Raw genomic sequence first — 16,211 nt, forward strand, 5'->3', positions numbered from 1 at the left:
GCGCGGGCTCCGGGGGTGGGGCTCGGGCTGGGGCCCGCGCCCTGAGGGGCGGAGGGGGACCTACCTGAGAGGCTCCGGCTGGCGAGCGGCGACTGCCTTCCCGGCGCCTCCTCCCCCGCTCCCGCAGCGGCCCGCTCCCTGCTCACAGGCGGCGCGCTGCGGGCATCCTCGGGGCAGCCATTTTGGCTTTTAGCATGGCGTCTGCGGGGCTCCTCCGGCGGCGCCTTACCGGGCCTCCGGGCTTGGGCCCAGCGCCTCCGAGCGCCAGGTTGGCGTGGGTCCGCTGGGCCCCGAGTTGGCGCTTGTTGGTTCTCTTGAGGTTGAGCACAGGCGCAAAGGGCCTGGGCTAGACGCCTCCTGGCCCCGGCACCCCCCTCCGATGTGGCGTCCTGCCCCCTCCCCCGCGCCTCGGGACGCAGTTGCCCCTTGACAGCCACGCCGCTTCGGGCTGCCACCTCGCACAATGGCTTGCGGCCCGCCGCTGAAGTTTGCCTTGCCACCCTCAACTTTTTAAATACCCGGGATGCCGCTGTTCTCACTCGGATTTCCTTTAGCGCTTCATGATTCATCAACACTTTTAACTGAATTAACCTCTTTTGAGTCGGCTTCTCTTGACTTTTCATTCCACGTCCTTGTTTTTACTCATACAAGGCCCATTTGAACTCTCTCTACTGGATTTATGAAATGTCTGCGCAAAGAATTGGTCTTAACTGTGAAGTAAAACGTACTTTTTGTTTGGTCCGAGCTAAAACAAAGCTAAATGTCCACTTATGTGAACCCCCGATCGACTTGAGTTACCCCCTAAATTTTGAAAGATGGTAGTTTCGGGTTCCAGTCTTGAATTTTTAAAATTAAGTGCCTCTGTTTGAAAGGATTATTTGAGTTGTAGGATAGTTGCATTTAGTTTTAAGTTCTTTCCAGGATATAACTTGAGCTTAGAAGAAAAAGGCATGCATCTAAACGTTGCACCTGGTTTTTTTTTTTTCTTAGACTTAGGATGTATTGTTCATACACACCATACATCACACCTTTGGTGAGTTTAGGAAGAAGTAATGTTGAAACAGGAGGTTGATTAATGTAGAAAAGGTATTCTCGCGGGGCATGGAGGCGCACACTTTTAATCCCAGCACACGGGAGGGGAGGCAGAGGCAGGTGGATCTCTGTGAATTTGAGGCCAGCCTGGTCTACAGAGTGAGTTCCGGGACAGCCAAAGATACAGAAACCGTCTTGAAAGTATTCTCAAATAAACATAAATCTTCAGTTTTCATTACATTGAATGAATATAAAGAATTTCATTCAAAAATTAAAAATACTCGGCTGTGTGGTGGCACAAGTCTCTAGTCCCATACTCAGATGGATCTCCATGAGTTCAGGCCACCCTGATTTACATAGAGAATTCCAGGACAACCAGAGCTACATAGACTCAATCTCAAACAAAAAAAAGTAAAAGAAACATAAAATATCAATAATGTTTTTGTTGACAAAAGCATTGTAGTCAAGTGATTGAACCAGTAAATATTTGCTGTAGGTTTTTGTTTTGTTTCAGACAGGGTTTCTCTGTGTATTCTGTGGCTGTCCTGGAACTCAACTATGTAGACCAGGCTTGCCTGTCACCTGAGTGATGGGATTAAAGGTGTGTGCCACCACGCTCAGGCTCAGCTGTGTGTGTGTGTGTGTTTATTTTTTTTAATAGTTATTTACTTCTATTATTGGTATGTATGTGCCTGAATGTGTGTTTATGCACCACATGTGTACAAGCATCCTCAAAATCAGAAATCTTTGGATCCGTGTAGTTATGGATGATTAAGGAGCCATCATATGGGCGTATTGAACCCTGGTCTTCTGTGTGAGCCACAGTTGTTTTTAACCGTGAGCCACTCTCCAGACCCTAATTGTTGTTCTTGCTTATTTGTTAGTTTTTTTTTGACATAGGGTCTTATATTCCATGCTATCCTGATACTAGTCCGGCCTCGAACTCAGATATTCACTTTCTTCTGCTGGGATCAAAGGCATGCACCACCACAACAGCCTCCACAGTCTGTGTTGTGGTTATTTTGAGACAGAGTCTGTAGTCTTGGGCAGCCTGGAGCCCACTGTGTAGAACAGGCCGGTTACCCCTCTTAGAAATCCATCTATCTGCTTCTGCCACTTACCTGCTGGGATTAAAGGTTTGCATCACACATCCAACAAACCAGTAAACCTTTATTTTATTCCACAAAGTGGGTTTAGTTAAACTTAAAAATCTTATATATTTTATATGACACCTTTAGTTGATTTAGTAGTTTTAAGATTGTTCTTAATACTTTTGTGTTTTTGAGATAATTTTCAAAAAACTTAAGTGAAAATTGCCTGTGATTTATTTAATTAAATACGTATGGATTTAAAGTTTTGTGGTCATATAGCTTTCTAGTACAGTCTGATGCCAGCTTAATGTTCCATGTGGGTAGACTGAGGTTAAAATATTCATTAAAACATGTGTTGAGGCTTTTGCTTACTTTGATAGACCACCAGTTTCTTACATGGTTTTTGATCCTTGTACTGTTCATTTTCATTGATTTTTTTTTTTCAAGTTAGCAATTGAATTTGTCACTCGGGCATAGTTGATGTAAAGAGCTAAGGAAGCTTCTTGTGTCCAAATTAACAAATTTTACATTATTGAAATCTATGTTTTCAGCCCCTTATTCCCTTTTCCTTTCCATTGTTCCTGGGCTTTAAGGATTCAGTTGCTGGGCTTCTTTTAGATAATCTGTTATTTATTTGTCATTTTGGGGGGTGGGATGGAGCTGTGCAGCAAAAGCTGCCTAGAACCTGGGTAGGTGGCTCACACTGACCTTGAATGCTATTATTAGTCTAAAACTGCTTGTGAGGTATGCACTTAAAGTTTTATGTGTTGAAATGTATGTCTAAAAATGTATTTATATTTAAGCTATACATTTAGAATTATTTCTGGTACTTTCTTGAAAACTAGATAACTTGTATCATTTTTATGTGGTTCTGAGTGCCCTAATCATCTACACATTACTTTTTCAAACGGTATCTTGTAATATTGCACAGTCTGGGTCTTAACTCCTGAGTTTTAAGTGATTCCCTATCTCAGTCTCCCAGGTAGCTGGGTTTAACATATGAGCACACATTTTTTGGCTATGCTGGGGACTGAATCCTGAGCCTTGTGCATGTATGTAGTGTGTCTGGTTTGGATCTTCCACAACACACAGATGGAGGTCAGAAGACTACTCCTGGGAGTCAGTTTTCACTTTCCACTGTCGGTTGTCAGGCTTGTCAGTAAGCTCCTTTACCTCTTAGCGATCTTATCAGCCCTCCAGATTTTCTTTGTTCTGTCTCACTTAGCGGATCTCCTCAGTTTATAGTATTGCCCTTATGAACATTGTAGAACACAGGTTTTTGCTAGTTCAGTTTTTTATTTTTTGGTTCATGATTGACCTTAAAATTTCCAAATCCTATGACTTTATACACTGTATTGGGCTTAAGCTACAGTTTCTCCTGCTATTTCTTCCCCAAAGCCTTTTCCTATAGGGGTGGTTGTGTTGGGGCACCCATTTGATTCTGGACCTGGGAAGGCAAAGGCAGGTGGACGTCTCTTGAGTTCTAGGCCAACCAGGGCTTTATAGTGCAACAGTCTGTTTGAGACTCTTCACTGGCTTCCATTCTCTCATTCCTTGTTTTCCTTTTACCTGCTTCACCACTTCTGTTCCAATTGGAGACATTGTCTCACCACGTATCCCTGGTTGGTACACGGTGCTCAACTCTGTAGCCCAGGGTGGCCTCTTACCTTACCTTCTCCAGTAAAAGGAATAGTACAGGGCACCACCAAGCACAGCCCACTTTTTCTAATATTTCCTCTTGTTTGTTTCTAGTTGTAATCTGAGGTTCTAAATGAACTTATATTTCACTATTATTTTACAAAGAAATCAAATTTTTATTACATTTTATTATTTTGTGTGTATGTGGGAATGTGCATGAGTACAGCATATGTTTGGTCAGAGGGCCTTGTGTGTCCAGGGATTGATCTTAAGTCAGCAGACATGGTAGCAGATAGATGCCTTTATCTTTTGAGTCAACTCCAGGGCTGTCATCCAATTTTTAAACTACTGTACTTACCCATTCCATTCTGAAAACTTCATGGCAAAGTTGGTGGAACTGGCTTCTTTCTACCTGAAATATTGGGGCCCAGAGTTTAAATAATGTGCTTAAATATGCTACTGGAGACAGCAGAAGGCAGAGCTGGGATTTAAAGCCGAGGACATGCTTTCAGCTTCTGGATGTTTCAGACTTGTTTGTAAATTTCCTGTTTAACTTTTCTATCTCTAATTCCCTTGTTCATCTATTCAGCTGATTTTTGTATCCCTGTTCTCCCTGCAAACCACGCCAAACCTGTTCCATTAATATTATTACTAGTAGTTAGTGAGTCTTTTCCGGAGTGTATCCAATCTCTTGAGTTTTGTTGATTTTTTTTCATAGTTATTTAGTAAATGTGTGCTGCTTTGGGCTGCTTGCTGGGCATATAATTATGTATGAAACAAAGGCTTTACCCTTAGGGAGCTTGTTTTGTAGAGAATAAAATACTTCAAGTGGCAAATTAAAAGAAATGGACTCACATAGTAATGGTGAGAACAGGCTACTGTTAAGTTGTTCTTTAACCTTTGTGTGTGTGTGTGTGTGTGTGCTTGAATACATACATATAGACTCACATGGATACACACACAAGAGTGGGATGGAGGCAGATCATTGGTTGAAGGTTTTCGGAGTTTGGGTGTTGTTGAGCAACCTCCCTGTGTTGTAGTTTTTAGCTTGTTGCAGTGCTCTGCCTGCCTTCCTTAAAACTTGGTTTGGCTCTAGGGCCTTAATCAAAGTTGTTTTACTTTTTTCTGTTCCTCATGGAGGGTGGGGTGTGTGGAAGGCAAGTCAGTTTTTCAGGTGGTGGTGAGGTCTTTGACAGAAAGGCACATGGTCAGTCATTAGCTTTGTTTTTGTGGCATTAGAAGCTATTTGATGTTAGGGCTTAGGAATGGTCATTCGTAAGAACCATCATTATTATTTGTTGTGAGATATTTATACACTGTGTGAAGATTTTTTGTTGTGATTGGTTCAGTAAAGTTCTGAATGGCCATTAGCTAGACAGGAGGTTTAGGTGGGACATCCAGGCAGACAGAGGAAAAAGGAGGAAATAATTGAGGTACAGGGGAGACACCAATGAGATATGGAGTTGGGCATACAGAATGAAAGAAAGGTAAAAAGCCACATAGTAAAACATAGATTAATAGAAATGGGTTAATTAAAGTTATAAGAGCTAGTTAGGAACAAACCTCAGCTATGGCCTAACTTTCATAATTAATAAGTTTCCATGTAGTTATTTGCAGGCTGGCCGTCCAAAGATAACTGAACAAGAGTTTGCTACATAGGGCGTTCAACATAGGACCTGAGAAAGCGGTCTCCTGGGTAGGCTCCATGTACAGAGGTGTGACTCTTTAAGAGGCCCTGCTACTGAGCACTTGAACGGGGTTTATGAGTGGGTGTGCTACTACTTGGTGGTGGGAGACTAGGTAGAATTGCCTACTGGAGCCTAGATTGATTGACCTGGCTCCAGGCCAGTGGGGCTCTGCAGGCCTGAGACCGCTCTTGGTAACCTGAAGGGGATGGAGCCAGCAGCCATCATCAGCCCTGTGCTAAGCAGAGCCATGCAGTGGAAGCCTAGCTGCCGCCTGCTTAGCAATTTAAGGTTTGGCTCACGCATCAGAGAACACTGCGAATGCACGGGCACAGAAAGTTAGAACCAGATGGAGAGAATCTCTGAACAGACATATGCTTAAAAATGTGCTTAGATTCTGAAAAAAGAAAAGGAGTATAGAAAGTCTTAGGAAAAAAAAGTTTAAAAATAAAAGTAAAGTCTTTAAAGAAAGAGTAAGGTAATTAAAAAAAAGTCATGTAAGAATGGGAAATACATAGGGCATCTGGGTCCTGTATGGTGTTTTATTGACTTTGAATTTTTTGAACGCTGTTGAGCGAATGGCAGCTCCTGAAAAAGAGACATTGGGTTATAGAAGGGACTGCTGAATTAAACCAGCCTTTATACTTTAGAGATGTCTTGGCATCAAAATGGAAGTTGGGAAGTGTGTTGCATTGGGAAAAATGTTTCCACAGGAAACAAAAAGTTAGGATTCTCTTCAAAATGAATGAAGATCCAATTTGATTGGGGGAGACCTAAAAATCTTGGCTTGAAGCCGGGCGGTGGTGGTGCACACCTTTAATCCCAGCACTGGGAGGCAGAGGCAGGCGGATCTCTGGGAGTTCGAGACCAGCCTGGTCTACAAAGGGAGTTCCAGGACAGGCTCCAAAGCTACAGAGAAACCCTGTCTCGAAAAAAAACCAAAAAAAAAAAAAAATCTTGGCTTGTGACATGAAGAAAGAAACCAAGAAAGACTATAGGACAGGTGACATATATGCTGATCCCTTGATGCGGGAACAGCCCTGAGACTGGATGAGACTTGATAAACTTGTTGGCTACAGAGCCCTCATGACTTACTATATGCCATCCTTTTATATGACATGAATTGAAGTACAAATTTAGAAAGTTAACAGATGACTTTTACCATCTCAAACATGAAACAAGAAAATCATCTTCAACTGACTTGTACATACTGCATTTTCCATATACATATATTGCCTTTAAAAGTTTGTGTGTTTTCAGATAAAAGGGACCAGACACCAGTAAAAATAAGTAGCTCAGGTGATCCAGCCTCTCAGAATGCCCTTTTTCTCAAAATTCTTCATCCAGAGCCACTTCAAAGCTCCTAGCCTAGGTGGTCCAACCTCACACACTACTCCAGGCAGGACTTTGGATGAGCCCTGCACTTTCCCATCACACAGAGACTAAGCAAAAAATAATACAGTTAGCTCTTCCTGGACTTGACCATTATCCCAATTTTATTAGGGTCCCCCAAAGATGCTGTTGCCCTTGGGAAGCAGTCTGGGGACATCCACATTTCCAAAAGGTGAGGTGGGTGATTTTGGTAGGTTATTGATGTTTGTCATCATTTTAGGGTGTTGGTTACAAGTTGTTATTGATCATGGTCAGGAAAAAGCTGAACCAAAGAGATTAGATTCAGGAGTCTTGTTCTGAAAAGAATAAGGGGGGAGTATAGAAATGATAGAATAAAATGATAGATTTTTAAAACCTGCTTTCAAACTAAAAAACTAATAGTTTTGCCAGGCGGTGGTGGTGCACGCCTTTAATCCCAGCACTCGGGAGGCAGAGGCAGGCGGATCTCTGGGAGTTCGAGGCCAGCCTGGTCTACAAGAGCTAGTTCCAGGACGGACACCAAAGCTACAGAGAAACCCTGTCTCGAAAAACCAAAAATAAAAAATAAAAAAAATAAAACTAATAGTTTCAAATATTATACATTGATATGGATTTTTTTGGTCACTGTGAATGTAATTCTTACCTGATAATTGTTCTTATTGTATAAAATTTTACTGTGTTAGAAATTTATTTAGACAAAAGGGGGAAATATGGGATATTTGTATACTGTGTAAAGATACATTGCTGTGATTGGTTTAATAAAGAGCTGAGTAGCTATTAGCTAGGCAGGAGGTATAGGTGGGACTTCTGGGCATAGAGAGGGAGTAGGAGGAGACAATGAAGATGCAGGGAGATGCCAAGTAGACACAGAGGGAGTCAGACATACAGAATGAAAGAAAGGTAAAATATAAATTAATAGAAACGGGTTAGTTTTAAGTCGTAAGAGCTAGTTAGGAACAAGCCTAGCTGGGCGATGGTGGCGCACGCCTTTAATCCCAGCACTCGGGAGGCAAAGGCAGGTGGATCTCTGTTAGTTCGAGGCCATCCTGGTCTACAAGAGCTAGTTCCAGGACAGGAACCAAAAGCTATGGAGAAACCCTGTCTCGAAAAATCAAAAAAAAAAAGAAAAGAAAAAAAAAAAAAGGAACAAGCCTAAACTATAGGTCGAGCTTTTATAATTAATAATAATAACTCTCTGTGTTATTATTTGGGAGCTGCTGGTGGGACAGAGAAAGACTTGTTAAATGTGCCCCCACCCCGCCCCTACACACACACACACACACACACACACACACACACACACACGTTTCTCTGCAGCCCTGGGTACCCTGGAATTGATTTTGCAGATCAGGCTGGCCTTGACTCATATCGCCTGCCTGCTTCTGCCTCCTGAGTGTTGGGATGAAAGGCATGCACCACCACCACCCACAGTCTTGTGAAATCTTAAGACAGATTTTTTTTTTTTTTAAAGGACTGGGAATATAGCTCTCCTTTCCTGTTTTGATTCCTAATACTTTGTAAATGGGACATAGTGGTGCATGCCTGGGCTTTATTAGTTGATGTGTCCCAAAAAGAAGAATGGGTAGGAAATGTATGAAAGAAAAAGATGGAATAGGTAAGTGTAACATGCTGTTAATAGTTGTGTCAGCTAAATCTCAGAGAGGCCTAGACTATGGTTTAATAATTTTTGAGTTAGGTATTTTCTAGGCTTGCTTGGTATTTGTAGCCCAGATTGGTGTTGAACTCCATAAAGCGCTGCCTCAGGCCTTCCACCTGCTGGGATTAGAGATGTGTACCACCATACATAGCTTTTCTCATAGTAACATTTCTCTTGTTGCTTTTTTCCAGGACCGTTGAAATGGAACTAGCCACACATAAGTTCACATGTTTAGAAATGGGGAGGGGGGGTAAGAGTAGAGGAGTCTTACTTGCTGTTTATTGCTGTGAAGAGACACCATGACTATGGCAACTCTTCGAAAGAAAGCATTTAATTGGGGAGTTGTTTATAGTTTTGGAGTTAGTCTGTCATCACCATAGTGGGAAGCATGGTGCTGGAAAAGTAGCTGAGAACTGTATCTGTCCTGATCTGCATGCAGGCAGAAAAAGAGAGTCAGGCACTAGGCCTGATGTGGTCTTTTGAGACCTCCAAAGCCCACTCCCAGTGACACATCTCCTCCAACAAGACCACACTCTTTCCAACAAGGCCACACCTAATCCTCCAAACAGTCCCCCAGCTGGGGACTCAGTATGTAAACATGAATTTAAGGGAGCCATTCTCATTAAAACCACTACAAGTAGAAGCCAGATTCTGTACTACCACTGTATTTGTGTCTCTTTGTAGTTTGCACATATTGTTACCCCTTCTGTGGGTTTTTGTTTTTTTGAGACAGATTTTCTCTGTGGTGCCCTGGCTGTCTGACCTTGCTCTATAGGCTGGCCTTGAACAGACAGAGATTCACCTGCTTCTGTCCCCCCCCCCCCCACTGCCCCAGTGCCAGGGTTAAAGGTGTGATTAGCCCCTTTATTACCTTTCATAAAAGGTTTTCAGTTTTAATTTTGTTGTCTTTTTCCTCTAGTAGGCTGGTTATAAGTTCTCTAAAAGGATCAGATGTTTTATTTCACTTGTATATCCACTGAGAGGGGAAGGACCTAGCACATTATAGGCATTTGCTAAGTAATTGTTAATGAGTAGAGTTGCACAAGATCTTTTTCCCCTTCAAAATGAATAACTCTTTTGAGGTGCTTTAGTGATTACAGGTGGTGCTTAGCTCATCTGAAAGTATTCCATGTTGTTTTTCAACTTTGTTTTAAAAAATTGTTTTAAAAAAGTACAGCCTAGGGGGCTGGAGAGATGGCTCAGTGGTTAAGAGCTATCTCTTGTAAATCTGCCTGCCTCTGTCTTCCAGCTTGGTGGGACATCCCTTTAACCCCAGCACTTGGGAGACAGAGACAAGACAGATCTGAGTTCCGAGCGATCCTGTTCTACAGAATAAGTTTCAGGACAGCCAGGGATACACAGAGAAACCCTGTCTCAAAAACAAACAAACGGTGCTGGAGAAATGGCTCAGAGGTTAAGAGCATTGGCTGCTCTTCCAAAGGTCCTGAGTTCAATTCCCAGCAACCACATGGTGGCTCACAACCTAAGGTCTGGTGCCCTCTTCTGGCCTGCAGGCATACACACAGATAGACTATTGTATACATAACAAATCAATAAATAAATATTAAAAAAAAAAAGTACAGCCTACCGGGTTTATTAGCGCACACCTTTAATCCTGGGGTGGGGGTGGGTGGGTTAGGGTGGTGAGGGGCAGGTGGTTCTCTGTAGGTTCGAGGCCAGCTTGGTCTACAGAGCAAGGTACATGACAGCCAGGGCTAAACATAAAAACCCTGTCTCGAAAAAACCAGAAGAAAAAAAAATTATGTGAAAAAAGATCTGGGGCTGTTGCTCAGCGATAGAGCCCTAGCCTAGCATTTGGGAGCGCTTCGATTCAATAGCTAGCTCTGCCCCATCCTTTGCAAGAAAAAGTACATTCAGGAAAATACAAATTAAAACACTTTGTAATTTTGAAGCTGGAATACAGCTGAGTTAGTAAAGTGCTTGTCTGTCATTTGCAAAGCCCTGGACTCAGTCTTCACTACTTCATAAACTGGGTGTGATGCCACCCAGGTCTATAATTTTAGCACTAGAGAGATAGAGGCAGGAGACAGCTACATAATGAGTTTGAGTCTAGGCTGGAATACATGATACCCTATCTCAAAAAATTATATATATTAAAAGAAAAAAAAGCAACCCTTTTGGACGGTGAGGTTATTGGCAACTCCCAACCCCCTTTTCTTTTTCTTACTCGCTAAAAATGGCCCAACAAACACAATGGAATAGATATTTGCTTTTATCACCATTGATTCCCGTTATTTCTTTTTTTTCCTTTCCTTATTTTTTTGGAGGTGTCGGTGGATTTTTGAGACTGGGTTTCTCTGTGTAGCTTCGGCTGTTGTAGAACTCTTTTTTGTAAGTTAGTCTGGTCTCCATAGAGACAGCTAGCTGCCTCTGCTTCCGAGTGCTGGGGTTAAAGAACACTACTACTGTCCAGCCATCTTCTCTTTTTTATTGAACCAGAGTTTTACTGTGTAGCCCAGACTAGCCTGGAAGTCCCTATGTAACCCAGACTGCCTTTGAATTTAATAATATAGCCTAGGATAGCCTTGAGCTCATGGCAGTCCTCTTGCTTCAGGCTTTCTGAGTGCTAGGATTACCGGTGTGAGTCACCATATTGGCATGCATATATGATTTTCTTGGTGGCTGTCCTGTAGATTACATTAACACTTTGATTTATAGCAATCTAGCTTTAATTAATACTGGTTTAATTAAAATTGAATATAAAATGTTCTTCTAAAGTTTTTATTTCCTACTTTGTTCTTTGTGCTGTTCTTCTACAATTTACGTTTGTTCGATGTATACCCAAACAATGCAGATTTCTAATTATTGTTTAATGAACGTGCTTCTTAAATCAGGAAGAAAAACAGCTCAACTCTTTTCAATTTATATTTCCCTAGATTGCTCAGACTGACCTTGAATTTAACTCGGTAATTTGTTTGGCCTCAGATTCATCATTCCTTTCCTTCTCTCAAGTATTCAGATTGCAGACATGTGCCAGTCTCTTCCATACTTACTAGTTTGGACATCAATCTCTCTCTCTCTCTCCCCCCCCCTCCTCCTCCATTGCTTGGAAATTTCATTACCAAGTTTCTCTGTGTAATAGCCTTGACTGTCCTGGAATTCTTTGTAGACAAGATTGGCCTCAGACTCAGAGATTCGCCTGCCTGTGTCTCTCAAGTGCTGGGATTAAAGGTGTGTACCACCACCGCCAGGCCCAGATTATTTTTCTTTGTAACTGTGTGCATGTTTGATTGTGTGTGTGTGTGTGTGTGTGTGTGTGTGTGTGTGTGTGTGTGTTGAGTGCAGCATATGTGTATAGGTCAGAGGCAAATTTATGGAATTTGTTTTCTCACTGCATACTGATGTGGGTTCTGGGAGGTGAAATGTGGTCACCTTTACTTATGCAACAATCTCTCTATCCCTAGGCAGTCTTTATTTTCATGTTAGGCCAGGGCTTGAATCTACTCTGGGCAAGCAGGCAATCTTTTTCTTTCAGCAATTTGAATTCAACACACTTCCTTCATTGTTTCCAGTGGGAATTCGGCTGTGATGAGTCACTTTTCTTTGGATGTTTTCATGATTTTTCTGTTTTTCACGACAGTTTGATTTTGGTGTGTTGTGTTATTAATCTCTGAGGTTTTTTTTTTTATCACATTTAGTAGAGCTTCTGAGTTTTTAAAAATTGTTATTCTGCTGTATCTTTTCTTTATTCATATTTATTGACTTCTTACAGTTGTATTCTACAGGTTTCTGTGGGTTAATTTTTCTTCATTTATTTGATTCTCAGTACAAAATTTCAAATTATCTGATTCCTTCTGTCTGTTTATATCTGCTCTTGAGTCAATTTATTGAGTTTTTTATTTCTATTACTTTTCTTCTTCCTCTTTTTTTCCTGAAGACAGTGCCTCATATATCATAGGCTGCCCTGGAACTCACTCATTTCCGGTTTGTGTGGATCCTGAGATTTTGCTGTAGTGAAAGTTGAGGTTTTTCTCCAGTCTTTCTTGACCAAGTACTATATGTGACATAGTCTTACAGAATTCCAGAATATGTTCCAGTATTTAAAAATCTCTACACCCATCTCATTGCTTTTAAGCTTATTACTTGTTTTTCTCTAAAGTCAATGATTTCAAGTAGCTAAGATGTCCAACAATTGAGGCAAAGCAAGCAAGCAAACAAACAGCAGACTTGTTTGCATTAGACAAGTTCAGCATCTACATAAGGATGCTGGTAGAGTTTTCAGGAGTGCAGAAGGCATGTCAAATGGTGGCAAAACTTTGGGAATGAGAGTTTTGGAGACAACGTTGAACTAGGTAGAATTCAGGCTGGTCTCCCTCACCATCCCTCTCCCTTCCACATTTCTCTTGCCTGTGCCCTCCTGCTTGGAAGGGTTCCAGGCCTGATTTTAACTGTGATTGCTGCTTAGTGGTTTTCATAGCTTCTTGTGGAGTGTCACTAGGTTGCTGTATTTACCAATGTGCTAGCCCCATGTATTAAACATCCCTGGATTGCTTCAGTCCTTTGGTTAATTTCCATAGTACAGGAGTAATTAGTTCATTTTTATTCTTTTGCTAGTGTTCTTACTGCTTGTATGGAGCACTGAATTTCAGTTTTTTGTTTGTTTTGTTTTTTGACAGGGATTCTCTGTAGCTTTTGGAGCCTATTCTGAAACTTGCTCTGTAGACCAAGCTGGCCTCAGATTCACAGAAGCCCTCGTGCCTCTGCCTCCCGAGTGCTGGGATTAACGTGTGCCATCGCCACCCGGCTCTTTTTTTTTTTCTTTTTTGATTTTAATTTCAGTTTTTTTTTTAACTGCAATTTCTACTGACATTTCTAGTGTTACTGTGAAACTAGGATCTATAATAACACGAGCTCTTAATAAGTGATACAAGAGTTTCTTCTCCAAGTTTAGAGGGTTCAGACAAACTTAGGGGTTTTGTATTCTTTGGAATGGTCAATCGTGAGATAATAGGAGAGTTAAAAAGTTTATTTTAAGGCCCAACATACAGAAGTGCTTCTCAGTGTTCTTCAGGATAGTTAAGAGGCAAAGGATAGAAAGGGAGGGCAAAGGTTTAGGTCAGAACGTTTGCGGGTTTTTTGTTTGTTTTGTTTTGTTTGTCGAGACAGTGTTTCTCTGAGTAGCCCTGGCTATCCTAGAACTCGATCTGTAGACCAGGCTGGCCTCGAACTCACAGAGATTTGCCTCCTGAGTGCTGGGATTAAAGGCATGTGCTGTCACCACCATCTGACTGCTGTGGTGTTTCATAGAAGGGCATAGGTTGGGACTGGTTTGAGTAATTTGGGGGAGGTTCTACAGAATGGGTTAACTGATTTCTGGCTCTAGGGGGATTAAGGCCTGATTGTCAGGCTGTGGGAATTACAGGCCAAAAATGAAGACTGTCTAGTTTGTGTAGCAAGAAAGGCAGGCTCCCTACTGAGTCTTGTAAGAATTGGCTAGCTCTGAGAGGGCCAGTCTCCCTAACCAGAAAGGTTTTAAGATGTCAAAACACAACATGCAGGAAAAAGAAGACATACACTGGGGCTGGAAGAGTTTCGTATTAATCATCCCACATGCTTCATCCATTTTTCGAGGTTTCAGTTACTTCCCCTTTCCCATGTGAATCCTAACCTTGGTTTAACAGATCTTCCCAAATTGAGAATTTAATTTTGATTGGAGTTGGGATTAAATTTTGATTTAATTTTGATCTGCTACTCTTCTGACTATTCTGATCCTGGCTGTCTTTGGTGTCTTCTTGCTATAGGAGAGAAGTATCTGAAAAGTAACTGAAGAATTTTCTGGCCTTTTACTTTCACTTCTTGTTACTTTTTTTTTAATGGATTGTCTTTTACAAAACTAATTTTTCATGGTTCTCTGCAATTACTGTTTTCCTCATACTTTAAAAATGCTTTTATATTTTTCATTTTCTAGAGAAGAGGTTGGCAAAATATGGCTTGCAAACCAAACTCATTCTAGAACCTACTTGGATTTTTAGTAGCTAATTTTTTAAAAATTTATTTTGTGTGTGTGGGGGGGCTGAAGGTCCTCGTGGGGAGCTAGAGTTATAGAGCCTCTATAGGTGGGTAATGTGAACTGAAATTGGAAGCAAATGCTCTTAACTGCTGAGCCATCTCTCCCGCTCTTCTTCCTCCTTTCTATTTAAAGAGATAAAAAACGAAAACAATAAGAGGACTGAAACAAAAGTCATTTCCCAAAAGGAGTTGTCAGCTTTTGTCTTCTACTGGGATATTTGGGTTACCACATGGGGAAGTTTTATTGGTTATATTTCTGCTTTTGCCTTTTGTACCACCACTGCCATTGATGGCGATTGGCAGCTGGGATGCCAGGTTGTTGACGACCTTACTTCATTTTAAAGTCTGCTTTCTTAAACCATTTTCATCAGTGGTTACATCTTCTGTTACCATAGCTGACTGAGATACCATTTGGCATGTGTTTGTTGGGGGGCGCGGGGGGGGGGGAGCGTTTGGCTGTAATACAGGATGGGAAAAACGTTCAGTTGGCTGGATTTCGGAACTTGCAGTTGGCGTAGATTTAGAAACGTCCTAATTTGGAATCAAGGGTTATGCCCTCAAGTCTGTGTTTTGAGTAATCATCAGGTGAAGGTGACTTAGGGAGTCAGGCAGCTCAGTTGAGAACCAGGCAGTTCCTGAAGGAAGAGAACTGACAGCTGAGAGCTGTTTGCTTTCCTGTACCACTCCCAACAGCTGGACAATAAATAAATTATTCCAGAAGGGAGATAGGTTAATATATCACTGTGACTGCTAGATTCACTTTCATTTAAGAGAACAAAAACAACAGTGATTAGCTCCCCTCTCCCTTCTGTCCCTTTCTCCTCCTTTCCTTTGACCTCCTTTTTGATGCTGGGGATTGAATCTAGGACCTCATGCTGAGAAGTGCCCTACCATTGAGCTTTATTTCCGGCCTTGTTTTGAGATAGGGTGTCACTAAAGGCTAACCTTAGTGGAGCCCTGACAGGCCTGAACTCTGATAGTTCTGCAGAACCTCTTCAGTCTGTAGGTAGTTAGGGGCCTCTATCACCAGGTGTGGCTTTTTTTTTTTTTTTGAGACAGCCCCTCTAACCATATTTGGTTGCCTTTTGATCTTTCTGCTTTAGCCTGGGATTAGAGGCATCTATGATTATGTCTGATTTTTTTTTCTTCTTTAATGAATTAATACTTATAAAGAGAAAGCTGTAGAATGTAATTCTCTCAAGTTGTATGGTTTCTTTTTTTTTTTTTTTTTTGAGAAATTCAATGGCAGGGCATGTTGGTGCCTACTTTTAATTCGCTCACTTAGAAGGCAGAAGCAGGTAGATTGTCGAGTTTGAGGCTCTGGTCTACAAAGGTAAGTTCCAGGATGGTCAGGGCTACAGAGAGAAACCCTGCCCCCCCCCAAAAAAAAGATTTATACTCATACAGGCAAAGAGTCTTTTATATATATATATATATATATTTAAATTTACTTACTGTACATGTGTCTACAGGGGTGTGTATGTATGTCAGTGTCTGTCAAAGGACAACTCTCTCACTCTTGGAATCTTGGGATCAGGCCTGCTCACAGATAACTCTACTTGCTGAGCTCTGTCTTCCTTGCTTTTAAGTTGTATACTGTCAAGATGGGTGGGTGGTATTAAGACATTTTGAAAAGACTGTTTTTGATTTCAATGTATATAAATGAATTAACTATTTCAGCATTGGAAATGTCACAGTACAATCTTA

At 41.5% G+C, this 16,211-nt stretch overlaps 2 protein-coding genes across 11 annotated transcripts in view; one reads left to right on the top strand and one right to left on the bottom strand.

Moving 5' to 3' along the window:
* Ap4s1 (adaptor related protein complex 4 subunit sigma 1) overlaps positions 1-9,289 on the bottom strand; it is a 42,652-nt gene extending 33,363 nt beyond the window's left edge. The window contains exon 1 of one of the 7 annotated variants that reach the window (XM_050138840.1): positions 65-413. Coding sequence is in view for 5 of the 7 variants with exons in the window: in XM_050138838.1 (XP_049994795.1) it covers positions 65-623 (559 nt within the window). In the remaining 2 variants the exon portion in view is untranslated. Of the gene's footprint in view, positions 1-64 lie in introns of all 7 variants that reach the window. The other 6 variants (XM_050138843.1, XM_050138838.1, XM_050138842.1 and 3 more) reach the window with 6 other exon arrangements.
* Positions 1-16,211, top strand: part of Strn3 (striatin 3) — a 72,830-nt gene that overhangs the window by 650 nt on the left and 55,969 nt on the right. The gene's annotated exons all lie outside the window — the stretch shown is intronic.

Source organism: Alexandromys fortis, unplaced genomic scaffold (genome assembly GCF_014885135.2).
Source record: "Alexandromys fortis isolate MF-2015 unplaced genomic scaffold, M_Fortis_MF-2015_v1.1 scaffold_35, whole genome shotgun sequence".
Lineage (NCBI taxonomy): Eukaryota > Metazoa > Chordata > Mammalia > Rodentia > Cricetidae > Alexandromys > Alexandromys fortis.